Source organism: Chelonia mydas, chromosome 18 (genome assembly GCF_015237465.2).
Source record: "Chelonia mydas isolate rCheMyd1 chromosome 18, rCheMyd1.pri.v2, whole genome shotgun sequence".
Taxonomy (NCBI): Eukaryota; Metazoa; Chordata; order Testudines; family Cheloniidae; genus Chelonia; species Chelonia mydas.
This window is the reverse complement of record NC_051258.2, coordinates 22,901,923-22,920,291: the sequence shown is the minus strand read 5'-3', so window position 1 is coordinate 22,920,291 and position 18,369 is coordinate 22,901,923. Positions and strand designations below refer to the sequence as shown.

The 18,369-nt window shown below is 45.6% G+C and overlaps 1 protein-coding gene across 2 annotated transcripts in view; it reads right to left on the bottom strand.

Moving 5' to 3' along the window:
- The window catches only part of CAMTA1 (calmodulin binding transcription activator 1), a 913,014-nt gene that overhangs the window by 104,442 nt on the left and 790,203 nt on the right, over positions 1–18,369 (bottom strand). For both annotated transcript variants that reach the window (XM_043531564.1, XM_043531565.1), the window contains exons 9-10: positions 4,771–4,897; positions 449–583 (exon numbers count right to left, since the gene is read on the bottom strand). In XM_043531564.1, the coding sequence (XP_043387499.1) occupies positions 449–583; positions 4,771–4,897 (262 nt within the window). The remainder of the gene's footprint in view (positions 1–448; positions 584–4,770; positions 4,898–18,369) is intronic.

The window sequence follows — 18,369 nt, the reverse complement described above, 5'->3', positions numbered from 1 at the left end:
ACATAGACTTTTTTTAGTGCAGAAAGGGGGAACAAATGTGGCATTTTAGAATTTTTCCTGACAAGATGAAGCTCAGAGTTCTGACAGAAGACACAGTATGCCTGACAGTGGGGCTGGCCCTGACAGTGGTGACCAGTCAGGCCCCTTTCTTTGGGACAGTCAGTTTCCTATTACAGAGGAAGCATCCTTTCTCCCCCTTCCCCCTCAAATGGATCAGACTTTGAGCCACAGGCTCCCCAGCTAAATATTTTGTTCACACCAAAAAGACGATGAAAAATTTCAGCAAATGGTCTCTAAAATGGAGTAATATTGAAACAATAAGCAAGAGAATCTCAGTACAGCTAAGACTCATCTCCTTTCCCTGCCCCAACACGAGGAGCCGTTCTCTTTACTCCCCTGCACCCAAGTGTGGTAAACTTTGTTAAGGGACACTGAATATACTCCTTACCATCCAAGGACAGCCAGTCATGCTGGGAGGAAGGCAGGGTTGGTAGAGCTCTGGCTTTATATTCAAACACCACAGAGTTGGAGATGATCTGATTGTTGAAGGCAACTTGCAGAGTCACAAGCCCGGTATCATGAGCTAAAAACAAAGAACAAGTGGTAAGAACAGGGATTTCTCTGCAGGAATGCATGCTTCAGTTTTGATCTACAACTCTCATCATATGCAAAGGGAGAGAGCAAGAGCAGAAAGGGCTTCTGAGAAGTGTTTCTGTGCTTTGCACAGCTGGAAAGTCAGATGTTTATCAGGTTTCTCTAACCTGGAGATATGCTGTAGACTGCAGACTCCATTCGCAGAAGACACAAATTACACGTATGTTGGAGTGATTAAAAGATTAATAAATAACTCAGTATTATTTTATCACCAACTTCCCTCTGACGCTACAGTGAAGTTGTCTTTTCATGCACATCAAGCAAAATACCAAGCTTCAGTGCGAGGCCATACAAAACCTCTGCAAAGATCCTGAAAGTGCCAAACTCAATTAAGACCAAAGAGAAGGCACAGAAACGATGACATCTCCATGGGAGATGTAAAGGGACAGTAAATGCAGCTTCTAGTTCCAGTTAATGTTTAATGTTCTATGTTAAAAGGAAAAAACAAGACATTATTTTAAAACTAATTAATTCAAGCCTTCTAAATGAAAACTGGGATATGAGTTTACTAATGCACATCAACTCTCCAAAGTGCTGTTCGAATAATCTATGGGACAACACACACACAGTGGTGCAGCCCGTACAATACAAGGAAGCTGTCCTATGGATACTCTGGAGTGTCTCTGTTGTATTAACAGAAATAGCTTTGTACATGTGAGGGGAGCCTCCTTGGTATTCTATTTGCTATTATTACATATAAAACATATACAGAAACTTTAAATAAGAACAAACTGCTTACAAAAGTGGAAGGAAAGATGCTGAGGGTTGAAGCTTTGCAGCTGACTGGGCAAAAGATCTGGAGAAAGGGGGCTGAACCTGATAATTTTCCTGTTTTTTTTTAACTAGGAACATGGAGGTCAGTTCTCCATCTGGGCTCATGAAGGACAGGCACGCTCTGTCCATGTACTTCACTGGGAGTTTTGTCTGAGTAAGCAGTACCTGGGCCCAATGTGGTTTTAAATATTCTTTTAGAAAATAGCTACCTAATGACAAAAGTGTATTGTCATTGCCATTCTAGCTGTGCCATGGAGGGAGCTGCTCCACTGACTTAATAGCTTAGACAGGACGCTCTAGTCACCACAGTGGAAAAACCCTCATGGTAAGTGTTACTTGCACCTGTTTCGCTGGGGATCTAGGGATTTCTATGGAGCAGCTCCCTTTTGAAATTCCTCCAGGCCTAGAGGAATTCACATTTCAGGATCTTGTGTGTACTTACTGCATTTAGGTATCAAAACAGCAGTTCATTAATTGGTGCTTCCCTCGTGTCACTCTCTAGATTTACAATTTACTCAGTTTTGGTGCCCTTAGGAAAAGTATACAAGTTACAGCAGGGCTCTGTCCAGATCATTTAGAGTGATTAAAATCACAGAAGCATGACTGCTGACCCCTAAACAACTTTAATTAATAGTTCTCCAAGCTGGATATAAGCCATCTTAAAGTGCTGCCAGTGACTCTTTCTTATACTCCCCAAAACAACCAACCAGAGATTTGTTTAACAGAATAAAAACCCATGTCATATACCATGGGCTCAGTTCTCTATTGCCTTGCACCTGATGCAGTTGAGTGTAAGACACCATCACCAGTGCGTGTCAGAGAAAAGCTTTCATTTGATTTTGTTTATATCCACCTTGTTTAGGTAGAAATGACAACACAAGGTACAAGGCAGAGGAGAGTCAGGACCAATGTTCTCTCTAATTTTTGACAGGCCGTGCGTGCAAAAAATTTCTTCTGTGCAAATTTTTGTGCACGCGGTGTTTTGCCGTGTGCACGGGGTTTAAGATCTGTGTGCGCGCACACATGCGCACAGCTTAGAGGGAACACTGGTCAGGACCAGAGCTGTTAACTGCTTCCGAAGAATAATCTTGACTAAAGTAGTTCCCAGTCCCGGCTGGTCTCTCTGATCAGCTCATTCTCCTGGTACCTTTCCAGCTGCCCTGAGTGCAAATGGGTCAGAGGGGTCCTTAGTTGGTATCATCATCTTTTTCTTTGACTGCTGCTTTCCCCATGGTTTTTGGGAGCCTTAGAGGGAGGTGGGTCTGAACATAGTGCTGGGAGCTAGGTGCTGGCTCTGACCCTAATTCCTTCTGTGGCTTCAATAAGACACGACCCTCTCTGCCTCAGCTGATCCATCAGTAAAATGAGGGTGATAATACTTACTTACCTGCCTCTCAAAGGTGTTAGAGGAGTCATTAATTGACATTCATTTGTAGAGTGTTTTGAAGATGGAAAGTGCCATACAAGGGGCAATTATTATTAATATTACTTAAACTTCAGAAGTCTTCAGAGACTTTAATTTTCCCATAATTTCTTATGATCTTTTAAGCTCAATAGCTTGGTTGTTTTTTTTAATGTAATGCAGAAGACAAATGACATGGAAGTTCTCTCCCTCTCTCTCTCTCGGATACTCTTTTGGTCATGCTGGTGATATTTTATCTTGCCAGCTTTTAATTTCCTTCTGCAGTCACTTGCTTTGCTACACTATTTCTTAATCAATCAATGCTCTTAATATTTTTCTTTTTTTTTTCTTCTTGATCTCTTGCCCTGAAAAATCAATACTTGTCTAATCACTATAAACAGTGCTTGTTTGGGTGGTTTGGACATTTTGCAGCATATATTAAATCTACACTCTGCTGTTAGGGTTTAAAACATGGATTCGCTCTATTTCAATTAACGTTTTTATTATTTGTATTCAATCTGTTTGTCTGTATCTCTGTTACTTCCCTTTAAAGCTCCCACACTTGACGTGAAAGTAGTTGTGTTCTAGGACTAACCATTCTGTTTTTCTGATTAAATCATTCTCTGATTTTCCAGTTTGTTTATCCAGCTTTGTTACTTGTTAGAGCCAGAAGGAGATGCAATGAGTTCATAAAAGGTAAACGCAAATCCAGCTGATGGGGGAACAATTTGCAATGCAGAAATGTGGGAAAGAGCCCTGGATGAATCCCAGGGCTGGGATATCAGTACCCTAATTCCAAGTGCACAGAGTCTCTGTTTTCTTCATTCCTCCTGCCCCGTGATATATTAGTTTGAGGCATACCCTGCAAATCTATCATGTAACACAATCTATCATGTAACACATCAGGGAAGGATGTAGGGAAATCATCCTCGCTGGCTTCTCCCCTTAGAGAGACTCAGGATATCTGCCCATTTGCAGCACAAGGAGCAGAAGACCCAAGTCTTTTGGAAGAAACATATTTTTTAGTTATAATATGAGTGAAGTGCTTTAACAATGCAGAAGGAGACAGTTCCCTGACCCACAGAATTCACCATCTTACTAGTTCACACACAGCTTGGTGCCACAAGATGGAAACAGTTTGATTAGAAAGTGAGAGATGCATCAAGGATGGCTGCCAATGCCAGGGAAGGTGAGCATCTGGGAGGAGAGGAAGCAGCTGAGGGCACCAAGACTTTAGTGCTGGTCTACATGGTCAGTTAGTGCACAGCAGGCTAGCGTGCTGTGCATACACACCCTGGATTGCTGCAGAGAAGCCCTTAGAGAGAGAAGAAAGCCACGATGTATGGACGAGTCTCAAAGAAGGCCCCACGTCTAGAGATGAAGCAACAATGCTTGTGTCAGGGGGCTCAGTGCTCTTGCATCTGGCTCATCACACTGTACACTGGCCAGGACTTGCTGTGGGTAGCAGTGAAGGCCAAGCACCGTAAGTGAATGCAAGAGACCCCTCTCATGGGTAAGTGCTACCCAGCACAAGAGAGCTGTACTGGGCTCAGAGGATTGTTCACAGAACTGCTGCACTATATCTACAACTCCACAGCTATAGCTGCAAGTCCACAGCTATTGTGACCTGGGTGTGCATCCTCTCCGCCACCCTCCCCTTTCACCTGCTGCTCTCCAGAACATTTGCTAAGCGCCGTTATTTCTCCTATTCATTTCAGTAAGCTGGGTAAACAGATACTTTGGCTCAGCTCTCTGCTTAGTAATGCTAACATGAACACCATGGTTAGGCTCATGCACTGAGATACTGCAGTGCTGTTTCAGAGTCAAGGGGAAGAATTCAGGACAGTTCCCTAATATTCGCTGCCCGGCTGGCTGAGCTGGGTTCATGTGGCACAGTCCAGTCATTGTATCACCAGCTGCATGAGATGGGCATACCTTACCTGGGCAGTAACAGCGCAGCACCCCTGGCTGTATTAAAGATGCAGGCACTGAGATCTGATCAAACAGACAGCTGTAGTTATTGCTGGCTTCCTGCCATGGGCCTGTGATTAGGACTTTCACTCCTCCCTACAAGGAAAAGGACAGGAAAGAGAAGAAATAGCATTACAAAGGAAGCATTCCCCAGGGTGGTGCATGCACTTAAACTTGGAACCATGGGCCAAAAAAAGAGATGACAGAAAACCAAGGCCAGGAAGCAGGACTCCTCCAATACAGGCTGACATCCAGTGCTGATTCTCGCAGTGTTGCCAAGTCACTAGCTAAGTGTCTCTGCAACTGACATTGCTCTGGCTATATCACTGCATGGGTTAGCAAGGGCCCCCTTGCCTCAGGCCTTTATAGTGCCATGATCAGATTGTCTAGAGTACCCTTGGGCCTCTGATCTCACCCTGGGGTGCAGGGTTAGTCCCCTAGCAACGTTCCTTCTCTTCGCTCCTCCTGCACCCCTCTCCCAAAGGTGAGCCAGGTGCTGTGCTTCACTGCCTTGAGCACAACCCCGCCACAGACGCTGCCCTGCCTTCTGCTGCCCTCAGCGCTTAACGTGCGCCTGGCTGAAATGGGTTGCAGACACGCAAACAAAACTTCTACAGCTCAAGTCAGGTGGCCGAGCCGCATACATTTCAGCCTTGCCTGGGGGATGGGGAGGAACCCCTCTGATTGGCTCCTTTCCTTTCTGCCCGGCCTCCTGGGGCGTAAGCAGCCAATCAGAGATGCTGAGGGAGTGAGGTGGGAGCAAAACAGAGCACAGATGCTGAGGCTAGTTCTGCTCCCTCCTTCCCCTCCTGTGTGTAAGGGGAGGGCTTTTCTTCTCCTTTCCCCTCCTCTTCCCTTTCCCTCCCTGCAACACTCAGCCCAAGAAGGGGAGAGGGGACCCCACTGCATCCCCCACAGACCTGGGAGAAGGATGTGAAGAACCCCAGGAACTGCAGGAGAAGCAGAGGTGGGGCTGGAGGCAGAATTGATGGGGGGGGGGGGGCGGAGACAGGCAGATGTGATTTGCTTTCATTTCTGTAGAAAGTGACAGACTCCCACCTTTTTCAGACGACTTTAAGCACTGGCTGCCCTGACTGCCACCGTCTATTCTGCAGAAACAATAGGGAACCCTTGAGTCCCTCCTAATGATAGTGGAATGTCACCCGCCGAACACAGCAGAGCACACAACACATGTCACATCCTAAGCCATGCCACACACCAGAACTGAGGGTAGATCATAGAGTTTGAGTGGACTGGGGGGAGGATAAATGAAATCTGGCTCATTTATGGGGCAGGGACATGTGTGCAAATCACCAGCAGCTTCCATCAGACCTCGAACTAGGGATCCAGCTGATGCAGCTGGATAAGGAAGGACACAGATACTAAGACACTTGGGTTCCACAGAGATGGTGTTGTGTAAGTATCTAGACACACAAACAAGTAGACAGATAAATATGCTGCCGTGGTGTCTCCCACCAGTGACTTTAGAAATCTGAGTCAAGCCTATTTCAGACCTTTCCGCTTTCCCTGTGGAGGCTCCAGAGAGCACTGTGTTGATGCCACACGTCTGATCGGGGGACGGAAAAATCAAGTTAATGATGTGGCCTTGTAATGCACACTAGTGAAAGGCGGCACCAGTGTTGTTCTTTCAACCACACTGTATTAGCTCTGCCCAGAGAAAAGCCGCACTGATCCCTTCACAGATAATGCTGCTAGTGAAAAATGACAGCTTTACGGGCAACTCTGCAGAGAACAAATGGCTTCTGGGACGCTCAGTTGTTGTTTGCGGCACCATATGAGCTGCCGTTTGAAGCACCTGCCAGTGATATTGGAGGTTTTGTATATAAAATGTAACAGGTATGCAGCACACATGGCACTAAGTGATAATGGTTCAGCAAAGCAAACCAGGAACAAGTGAGCTCCAGGAAGCCTGTACTTCCATTTCGGAAACGCTCCTATTAAGCCCCAGTAACAACGCTTTGTCCTTCTGCAGGTCCTTTCAGCCTAGAACCTTAAAGTGCTTTACACACATTGATTAAATCAGCATCACATCTCCCTTTAAGACACATCAGTATAATCCCCATTGTACAAATAAGGAAGGCACAGAGAGGAAAATGAGGCACAGAGAGGAAGAGATGTGTCCGAGGACAAACACAGTAAGTGGCAAAGTTTGTAATAGAACCGAGGAGTCTGATGTATTATTATTATCTATATCACAGTAGCACCTAAGAGCCTCAGTCATGGAGCAGGTGCAAGGTGCTCTAGAAACACAGAATAAAGCCATGGTCCCTGCTCCTGGCACTCTAACCCACCAAACCAAACTCCCCTCCTAGAGCTCAGACTGGAACTGGAACCCAGGAGTCTTGATTCCCAAGCCCCTGTTCTAAGCATCTAAACATCTCTTGCAAGTGCAGAGAGCAGGCAACTTCCCCAGCCATCTTGGGCTATGGGGCCAGGCAGGGCTTGATGCAAAAGTAGCCCCTTCAGTTTTCACTCTAACATCCCCCACTCCCTAGTTCTCAACACCCTTGTGTTGGAAGCAACAGATTCTCTGGCAAGGACCGAATGCAGCTCTCTCTGAGGCCTTATCTCCATGCATCTGCCATGGCCAGCAGAGCACAACGATTGTCTCTGGTGCCAGAGGCTGAGTCTCCTAATGACCCAGGAGTGGAAGCCCTGCGCTTGAGTTTCAGTTTTGGATCTGTCTGCTTCAAGGCTGCTGTGTTGGCAATCAGTAGATGGAGCCAACTGCCTGTGGCTCAGGCCTCAAGCAGAGCCATGGGGCTCCTCTTTACCTGGTCCTTTTGGTTCAGGAGCTCAATGCTTCCTAGCTGCCCTGAGGGATGTGCGCTGGCTCTGTTCCTCACTGCACCTCTGTTGGAGGCCCTACACTTCCCAGGGAACAGCCTGGACAGGCATATGGGGAGAAGGCAGAAAGGATATTCAGCTTCGATATTCAGCTTGCAAAGTATCTCACAGCTATCCAGTAGATAAAATACTGCAGAGAAGGCAAGGTTGTATTTAGGGGAATGGGAGCCCATCCAAAAGTTGAGATGCTCTAACAAAATCAGGGTGTCATTGCCACCTAATGACCTGCCTGGAGCGCTGTGTAGCAAGTACCTTTAAGTCTGCTGCATCCAGATATTTTCTTTTTGAGAAGGGTTTCCTCCCCTAGATAAGAAAATGGAGTTGAAGACCAGGGGTACCTGAAATACTGATGGAGAGCCTAGTTTCTGACATCATTCAGGTTGACATAAGCTTCCCATTGTGATCCCTTACTTTGCTAAACCGAAACCAATCTGCTGGAAATGGCATAGCTATGGACTTATGCTAGAAGCAGGAAGCCTGCCAAACAATCAGCTGGGCCATTGGATGATCACAGTGCTAAAAGAGCACTCAAGGAAGACACAAGGCCATTGCGGAGAAGCTAAATGAATTCTTTGCATTGGTCTTCATTGCAGAGGATGTGAGGGAAATTCCTACACCCGAGCCATTCCTTTTAGTTGACAAATCTGAGGAACTGTCCCAGACTGAGGTGTCAATAGAGGAGCTTTGAGAACAAATTGATAAATTAAGAAGTAAGTCACCAGGACCAGATGGTATTCATTCAAGCGTTTTAAAGGAATTCAAATATGAAATTGCAGAACTACTAAGTGTGGGATGTAACCTATCACTTAAATCAGCTTCTGCACCAGATGACTGGTGGCTAGCTAATGTAACGCCTATTTTTAAAAAAGGCTCCAGAGGTGAGCCTGAAAATTACAGCCTGGTAAGCATAACTTCAGTACCAGGCAAAGTGGTTGAAATTACAGAAATGAACAGAATTATCGACACAGATGAACATTTTATGTTGAAGAAAAGTCAACATGGCTTTTGTAAAGGGAAACCATATACCACCAATCTATTAGAATTCTTTGAGGGGGTCAATAAACATGTGGACAAGGGTGATCCAGTGTACTTGGACTTTCAGAAAGCCTTTGACAAGGTCCCTTACCAAAGGCTCTTAAGCAAAGTAGTCAGTCAAGGGATAAGCAGGAAAGTCCTCTCATGGATCAGTAACTGGTTAAAGGATAGGAAACAAAGGGTAGGGAATAAATGGTAATTTTTCAGAGTGGAGAAAGGTAAATAGCAGGGTCTGCCGAGGATCTATACCAGGACCAGTGCTGTTCCTAAATGATCTGGAAAAAGGGGTAAACAGGGAGGTGGAAGAGTTTGTTGATGACATAAAATTACTCAAGATAGTTAAGTCCAAAGCTGACTGTTAAGAGTTACAAAGGGATCTTACAAAACTGGGCGACTAGGCAAGAAAATGGCAGATGAAAGTCAATGTTGATAAATTCAAAGTAATGCACATTGGAAAACATGATCCCACCTATACATAGAAAACAATGGGTCTAAATTAGCTGTTACCACTCAAGAAGAGATCTTGGAGTCATTATGGATAGTTCTCTGAAAATGTCTGCTCAATTTGTAGTGGCAGTCAAAAAAGCTAGCAGAATGTTAGTAACTATGAGAAAAGGGATGGCCAATAAGACAGAAAATATCATAATGCTGCTATATAAACCATATGTAACAGGATGCTTGGAGGGCCACGTGGCCTAGTGGTTAGCATGCTTGATGGCTCCTTCTTTCCCCGGTCAAGGTGCCTCAGTCTTTCAGGCAGTGGGGCTAGGAGGTCCTAGGCCCTCTCACTCTATCAGGTCCCAGCCCAGGGCCCTGTGTGAGATGATCCCTGAATAGGGGGCACTCCGAGCAGGAAGTCTAAATCCACTGCCCTAGGCTACTTTGTACCAGAGTCCCTTCAGTTTGGGGCATGGCCCCAATAGTTCAATTTGCTGGTATGGCTTGCCTCCCATGGTGCCCTCTTGTGGATCTTGGGCCCTGCTGTGGTACCAGCTCTTTCAGGAATGGCATCTGTAAGTTTGGTGCATCCAAATGCCACAATGTCTCTGGGTAGCAGTCACCTAGTTGGCTATTAGGTCTCTTCCACAGTTCCCTTGACTGGGAGACAGAAAGTGCTCCCCGGTGGCTGCCTTGGCAGGCAGGTTACTGGTCTTTTCTATCAGATAAGGTGGTGCCTCTTCCCTAGCTCCTAGTCAGCACTGACCTGGTCAGCACTGACCTGGCCCCGGTCTTTCCTTTTCTATCCCCTTCAGGCCTGGAATTGGCTGCAGGTATAATAGGATGAGGCTAGCTGGGCCCAAAGATCTCCTTAACTCTGCCATGCTGGTGGGCAGTTTCTCCAATTCGTCACACCATGGTACACTCACACCTTGTCACCCCATCTCAAAAATATATCAGAATTAGAAAAAGTGCAGAGAAGGGCAAGAAAAATGACTGGGGTCTGGAACAGCTTCCACGTGGGGATAGATTGAAAAGACTGGGACTGTTCTGCATGGATAAGAGATGACGAAGGGCACCAAAAGTCTAACTGGGTTCAAAATAAGAATTAGGTAAGTTCATGGAGGATAGGTCCGTCAATGGCTACTAGTCAAGAGGGTGAGGGATACAACCCCAGCCTCTGGATGTCCTTAATCCTCTGACTGCCAGAAGCTCGGACTGGACGATGGGATGGATCACTTGATAAATTGCCCTGTTCTGTTCATTCCCTCTGAAGCATCAGGCACCATCCACTGTCAGAAGATGCATATTGGGCTAGATGGACCATTGGAATAATCCAGTATGGCTGTTCTTATGTAAAATTTTTCTGGAACTGTTTTCTGGAACAGTCAAAGTGTCTGGGGGTGAGCTTGCTTCTTGCATTTATTCCTCAAGTTTATTTGTAATGGCTTCACCCTGAAAGGGAGTGGTTTGCTCCAGGGGTGTATTTGGCAAGCACTGTACCTGCTGCCTCATACTTACAAATAGGAAAACTGAGAATAGGCCCAGATTCAGCATAGCAGGAGCAATTCTATGGCACTTTCCCAAAGCTGAATCTGGCCCCAAAAGGGGTGAAGCGACTTGTTTGAGTCAGTGCTCTTTCTCTGTCTCTCATTTTCGCCAGCTATAAATTGGAATAATAATAGACCCCATGTAGAAAGCTAGAAACATCATTCTACCAAGATCCCCTCATTGAGCAAATCTTCAATGTTTTAAAAATCCTAAGGAAATTCTCAGGCAAGAAATGTCATTAATCTGGAGTTAAAACTGAAAATTAAAAAACAAAAATTCACCTCGCCTTTCAGGAATCCAGCCCACCCTTTTATCTCTTCAGAGAATGTTTTGGTTTTCTCTCTACGTAAAGGCACTAAATTTCCAGACATTCTGAATGTAAGGTTCAATGAAAGGAGCAATGGCAAATGTGTTACCAAGGGCACCCAAACAGCTGTGCCCCTTGGATCACCGCTCGAGAACACCACGTGTCTTGGAAATAATGTGGTCCTTAGAAAACGCACTGTGTATTCTCATACTCCTCCAGTTTAGGCTTTGTGACTCCAGAGGCCCCTCCACCTCACACCCACTGGCTCATTCTGCCCAGGAAAGAATGCCATCAAAGACAAGGCTAAAGTGTCAGTGCGGTATATCTCAGTGGAATAAGCACAGAGCAGGCCAAAGGGAAGTGAGTGGAGCAGGGAGCAGAAGGAAAGGGGCAAGGGAATCTTGACTCCTCTTTTCTTTTCTTGGTCCTGGAAGATCACTTAAGAACTCACCTGAGCCTCAGAATCCCTTCCATTCACATTTTCACCTTTCCCAGAAACACACCTTTCCCTGCCCCATGCACACACGTTTTCAGTAGTTCTACATCCAACTCTATTACATCCCTCCACGCAAAAAATCAGATCACCTACCTGAGCCAAGAGGATAGGGGGCTAGTGTGAGGCTGTGGGAGGAGTTACACCCTTTGCAGGCCTCTCTGTATCAATCATCCCAGAATCCTTGGGACAAAACCACTTGCATCATTAGCTGCCTTGTTCCCAACTTTGCTTCCTTCTCTTATAGTCATTTATTTTATTTCCCAAGAAACCATATAGGGTTTGTGGGACCCCTGAGGAGAGACCCGGGGCACAGGTTTTTCAGGTCACAGTCCATATGGGTAGGTGAGTGGATCCCAGGAGCCAAGGGTGTAGAGGAAGGGCATACAGCAGACAGCCAAAGGTCACGGATGGTGGGAGCTGACAGCCAGACCCCCCTGAACGAAGGCAGAGCGTACTCACTGTCCTGAGCCATGCACGCAGTGTGCTTTTCTTTTCTTCCCTTTTGGAGTTAGTGGCAATAAAATGCATGGGCCCCTTTTAAAGGGCCCAGTCTGGCTATACCAGCTCAGACATGTTAAGGGGTTATTGTGGCCTGGCCCAGGTCAGGGCGGAAGGGTTACTACTGATGCCTTACGTGCATTCAGCACGTTTGAATACCTCCTTTAGGATGTGTGCTTCCCTCATCCCCAACACACACACTGCTGCAGTGGGGACCCAGCAATGGCCCCTCATGAGCACATCTCTGAAAACTCCACTGTGACCCATGGGAAGGAGCACTTACTGTGTACCTACTACAGCAACCAGAAAGGAAGAGAAGCAAAGTGCATACTGACCTCCAGGGGAGCATCTTCTCTGCACCCTCCTGCGCTCCAGTGGGACGCACCTCCCCTGTGGATCGTGCAGCCCCAGACTAAGGTCCCACTCTATCACACTCGCTCTAAAACGGGCCATAAATAGCACTCTCCTCTGGCAGGGGCCATCCCACCTCCACATTCCCTCAGCATCAGCAAACAGGGTTCCCTGTTGAGGGCATAAGCTGGGCAGCAGCATCTCTTCACAGCGTAGGCCCAGTCGTTCCTTTCCTCTTCCTTCTTTTATGTCTGTCATCTGGGCCAAGTAAGTTTGCGAGCACCAGCTGAACCCCCTCTCCTAGCCACATAAACCCTCTATGTTCGTATCCATGACTGAAAAATGGACTTTACCGTTGGCTCTACTCGGGTGTTTCATAACCCAGACAAGCAGAGCACCCCATCACTCAGCTAAGCAGGATTCCTTAGCCTGTGTCCTGACAGCTTTTTTGTCAGTCCCACAACAGATTCCAAATGTTCACGCACCAAGCCACACCAAGTACTTAGACCCTCACAATAATGTTCACTGCATTCAAATCAGCATATTTGTTGTTGAAAAAGGGATCAGGTTTTGGCTGCAGTTGTGAGCTGCAATAGTGACATCCAGTGACCAATTGGTGTACCACACCATGCACTTAGCCTGGCAACAATATCTCCTGTCCCAGGGCCAGGCACCTACAGATTTCAACAGAAGCCCTTCATGTGCAGACGAGGCAGAATTTGATTGTAAAGGTGGGAGACTGGATCTGAGTCAGAGCTAGAAAAGTGTTACTGTTCTACCTAAGAAAAAATATTCTTCCCAGTGGAGGGTGTGATGGGCAAGATTTAGCTGAGTTCTAGAGAAAATGACATTGCAATAGCTTCTTCCAGTTAGATGGTGGTCTCAGCACTTTACAAATAACATAGTCAAAAGTTCAAGTTCCTCTAGCAACTGCAAGGGGTTATCCTGTAAACTCTTTGGGGGCAGGGATTGTGTTTTTGTGGTGTTTGCACAGCACCCAACACAGATGGTCCTGGTCTGTAAGGAGGACGTCTAGCTTCTACCCCAGTACACATAATAAGTAATAATACAATGTATAGAAATATAGTAAGGCACACATTTAACAGTCAACCAAACAAATGCAGATGTCCCAGGTGTGATATGCTTGAGAGCAGGTTGCTGTGTGAACCTTAACTTTTGAATGTCCTGATTCTTATGCTTTTGCATTCTCGGCCTTAACAATACTGCACTGAAGTTGTTTGCACTTAATCTTTGCTTTTAAAATAATCATTAGTAGCATTTCTGAGAAAGGTGTTCAGATCAGTCAGATGAAGGATTATTTTGGCAAGGAGAATTCCAGCAAACAAATGACACAGGGACCCCTGTAGCCCAAAGCAGCTAGACTTCCTATCAAACAGGAGGATAATCTACTCTCTCTATCACTCATAGCTGAAGGCTGAAGCTACTATGCAAGTCTGTTACACAAAAGATGTGTGTGTTCTACAAACCCCTTTTTCCTTTAGAAGTCTCCCATTCAGGCACCAGCCTGTCCTAACTCCGCTTAGTTTTTTAAACAACTGGCAAATACAGAGCAACAAAGTTCCATCCACTCCAGCTTTAGGTTTAAGGTAGCAGCATGGAGCACAACATTACCTGTGTTATATTAGAGAAGGGTCTATAGAGACCTTGCATTTTGGGGGCAAAATCTGTACAGCAGCCTGCTGCTTGAGCTAGGGATTAATGACCCTCTGTAAAAAATCCTCAAGTCCTTCCTCAGCATTAGACTGTGGTTTTAAAGAGAGATTCTCTTCAGATTCTTTGAGTTCCGATAAACAGAAACTGGGAGTATCTCCCATCCCTCTCACACTGAGGCAGGGACAAGGAACAGCCTCCTGTAAAAATCAGAAGAGCTCTTTAGTAATCAGATGCATAGGTATGTTTGCATTCGTTTTCCAAGGAGATACTAGTATATTTAGCTGTTCCTGTGCTGCCCTCCAGTGGCAAATTTCAGGAGAGACTCTCTAGGACAGTTTAAAGGTGCTCAGTTACTGTTTAGGGCTTGACTACACTTGTGAGTTAGAGCGCATTAAAGCAGCCCCGGGCACCCTAGCTCACTCCCCGTCCACACTGGCAAGGCACGTAGAGCGCTCTGACTCCACTCTAGAGCACTCCTGGTACTCCACCTCGGCGAGAAGATTAACACTTGTTGCGTAGTGGCTGAAACGCCCGGGCATCAGTGTGAACGAGGTGTTGCATTACTGCGCTCTGATCAGCCTCCGGAAACATCCCATAATCCCCTTAAGTCAAGTGGCCACTCTTCTCATTGTTTTGAACTCGCTGTAGGAATGCGGATATGCCCTTTGAAAACTTCGTTTCTGACAGTCGGCTGCTTATCTGCTCCGAGACAAAGCAACCATTACTGTGGAATGCTGTGTGTGAGAGAGAGAGGCTGGGGGGGGGGAGGGGGGATCTGCTGCTGTCTGAACTTACAAGACAGCATGCTGACATGCTCTCAGCCCCCCTCCCCAAAACCCACTCTCTCTCCCCCCACATACACACAACACACTCCCTGTCACACTCCACCTCACCCCCCCCATTTGAAAAAGGATGTTGCAGTTAATTGCATGCTGGGATAGCTGCCCATAATGCACCGCTCCCAATGCTGCTGCAAGTGCCGCAAATGTGGCCACACCAGTGCGCTTGAAGCTGTCAGTGTGGACAGATTGCAGCGCTTTCCTTACTGCGCTCTACGAAGGCTGGTTTAACTCAAAGCGCTCTACATCTGCAAGTGTAGCCATACTCTTAGTATTTGTATTCAGCACCACAACTGTAGAAAGCGCTTTACTGAGAGGATAAGGCATAGTCCCTGCCCCAAGAAGCTTACAATCGAGGTTACGTATGACACAGCATGACACAGCGTGAGTGGCCATCTAGCTCAGTAGGGAGAGGGGATTCTGTTTGTCCACAAGCGTAGCCAGCTCTTTCAGTTTTGTATCCAGAGCCCAGACACTGGCACTGCTGGGACACAGCTGATAGCTGGAAGGGCATTCTGGGTAAATGAGAACACCTACCATCACCTTTGCTTCAGAATTTCCCTTTCCAGCATGGACAGAATAGACAGCATTTACAGTGGAGGAGGGTTCCCTAGGGCCCTTTGAACTACCAGAGTGATGCATTTTACCCACTGCTGCAGCCGGCTGGTGGCTACTAAGATATAAATGGTTTTTCATGTCAGAAGTTTTTTGATTTTCTTAAATTAATTACAGCAAAAGAGCATTTTATAACAGAGTGGTGATGGGCTCACCACAGGCTTTCCTGCATGTCTGAGTCTGAATCTTTCCTGCATCATCTGAGATTGCTTAGGGCACAACCAAGGCTCCACCATCGCTGTCTATCCTGAGCCACTGTTTACGTGTCTTCTATGTTGTTAAGTTTTCCCCTAAGTTTTCCCTCTCTAAGTGCTGTTCAAAGGAGGGATTATTTCGATCAGCCACTGTGCATGTTCTTCCAGCTGCCCAGCGCAATGACTGTCATGACAGAAGCTCTGGCTTCATTCTTAACGGCGCTCACAAAAAATTGCAGGTAAAGAGAGTACCTTAATAACCAGGGCTTAATTTTTAATGAAAGAGGTGATGGGGCTCAAGCAATTTTTTTTATTTTCATAACTGACGTGACAAGCCCAGAGGTGCCGGGGCTATTAACTGCCAAGCTAGGGGTGCTGGGGCTCCAGCACAAATTAAGTGCTGCCAATCACATGAATTCATATTCAGAGATGATCAAGTGAACCTGACTTGACCTAGGATCTTTCTTCTGGTTCAGATGAGTTCAGCCCTTTCCACAGCTCTTGGCCTACACTGATGGGTCTGGCTAAAGAGCTCAGAAGCTTCTCTGCTGGGCCCTGTTGCTGGGCTAAACAGAAAGCATCTGCACAGTTCACTCTGGGGGTTTCCCTGACACTCATGTTCTGAGATTTCCCCCCAACATTTTTGGATAACAGGCCAAACCAACTCTAGCCATGTTGCTTGTGAACACACCAAAGAGGGACTGAGATGCTAGGAGCTCATGTATGTACGTTTGGATTGGCAGAAAGAGACTGGAGGATTTTTAACTCAGCTAAAATAATGTAACTGGTCCATTTATTTACAGTTAATCCACCTGAACTGAACTTTGCAATATGTTGTCTACACGACTCTTCATTGTCTCTGGTTGTGTTACTGCTGGGCTCTTGGTAACTACAGGAGAGTCATATGTTTAAAACAAACAATGACAGTAGAAAAAGGAAAGAAGAATGTGGGGAGTTTTCTGTGACCCTGTAATAATATCCCCATCAAACAGCCTGAGATTGACACGCTTGCCAGTGATCCCTCAATACTTCCTCCCTAAGGCCTCAATCTAAACCCATGGAAATCAGTGGGAGTCTTGCCCCGGACTTCAGAGGTCTTTGGGAGATGGCACCTGTGAAAGACGAATTGGAGAATAAAAAAGGAAGAACAAGATGGATCATCAAACCCCCAGGAGGGACACAGAGGCCATAAGAAAACAAAAGATGACATTTGTTTACACTTTTTATTAGCATTAGGGTTTAAGTTTATCCGATGTTTAAAGAGTTCCTTTCACAGGTGACTAATCTCACTGAAGCTATGAAGCAAGGGCCCTGACAGCAAAGCATTTTTTCTATTGTGTTAGGCCAATAGAAACATTTATTATGAAAGCTTGGTGCAGGCAATTTGTGTTCAGGAAAAAATGATTTTCACCTTGGTAACTCTTCCAGCTCCACTGATAATCCAAACAAGGTAAATCCTACCATACACATTGAAGCACAGTCATTTCAGTGCCTGTGGAAACTCATTTCCAAGGAAATATTAATTGCAAACTGAATGGTAAAACAAAACTAAAATGATTATTGTGATGAACCCAACAATCCTAGATTGCTAGGACCCAAAGCAGAGTATGTTTTGCAGATGCAGAAAGTTAATTTTATGGCTTTTCTCACTCAGCTCACAATGAAAACTTGCTAATGGGTTGCTGATAAATGTGAAGTGCACAGTACATAATATTTTTATGATGTGATTATGTCAGCCAAGGGATATGAACACCAGAAAGCAAAAACGTAAAGTGCACCAGAAAGGTCAGTATTAAGATGCACTTCTGAGCGGTTCTTTGTTAAATGGGATAGTGGTCTGGGCCCAGTGCCAGGATCTCACAGCACACCTGTCTGTGTGATCCTCAGAAAAACCTGCCTAAAATGAAGAAAACCCAACAAGGCTTTCTTAGGACAATAATGCCACCATGGTTACATGAACTAACACAAATTCTGGCTTGGGGCTTTCCAAATGCCCTCAGAAGCAGAAGAAAGAGAGATTCTTGACAGCTCTGTGCTAGAATCCTTGCAGAAGATGAACTCTGCAGTGAACTGTCTGGAATCCCTACAAATCTGAAACACAGGAAGAGCAGCACAGGAGCAATAGAATAGCAATTTGGGGCCTGTTCCCAGTGGGTACAAATGCAAGAAAAAAAATTCTCTCCATATCTCAGCAGTTGTGTATAACAAATATTGTACATCAGTAAAGAAAATTAACATCTGAGGTGATGTTTTGAGCTGCTTGGGATTCAAGATTTGTGTCCATACACTCCATCTTTGGATCTAGCCAATTAAGAAGAAATCCTGGACCCAACATTATATTTGAAAACTGGTCCCCAGTGATTCTGGCCATAGAATAATCAAACCTAGAGGATCATTCAAAGGAAAATAACACCAAATTCTGTGAGAGGAAGAGAGATCACTGGTGGTTTAGTGAATCAATTAGATTACAAAAAGGTTTCCATGACAGCAGCTAAAAAAGAAGGCTTTGGAATGAAAAAAGAGATGAGTTTTTTGAGCTTTTAGGCCCTGTACATAAGCCGAGAGAAGAGTCAGTCCGCCAGTATGGAGAGCAGGTGCAGAGAGGAATGTTGGCCGTTCTCCAGCTCAGACAAAGGTGAACAATGTACCTTCTGAGATATGAAATCCACAGAAATCCTCCAGGAAAAAATGAAAAGCAGGGG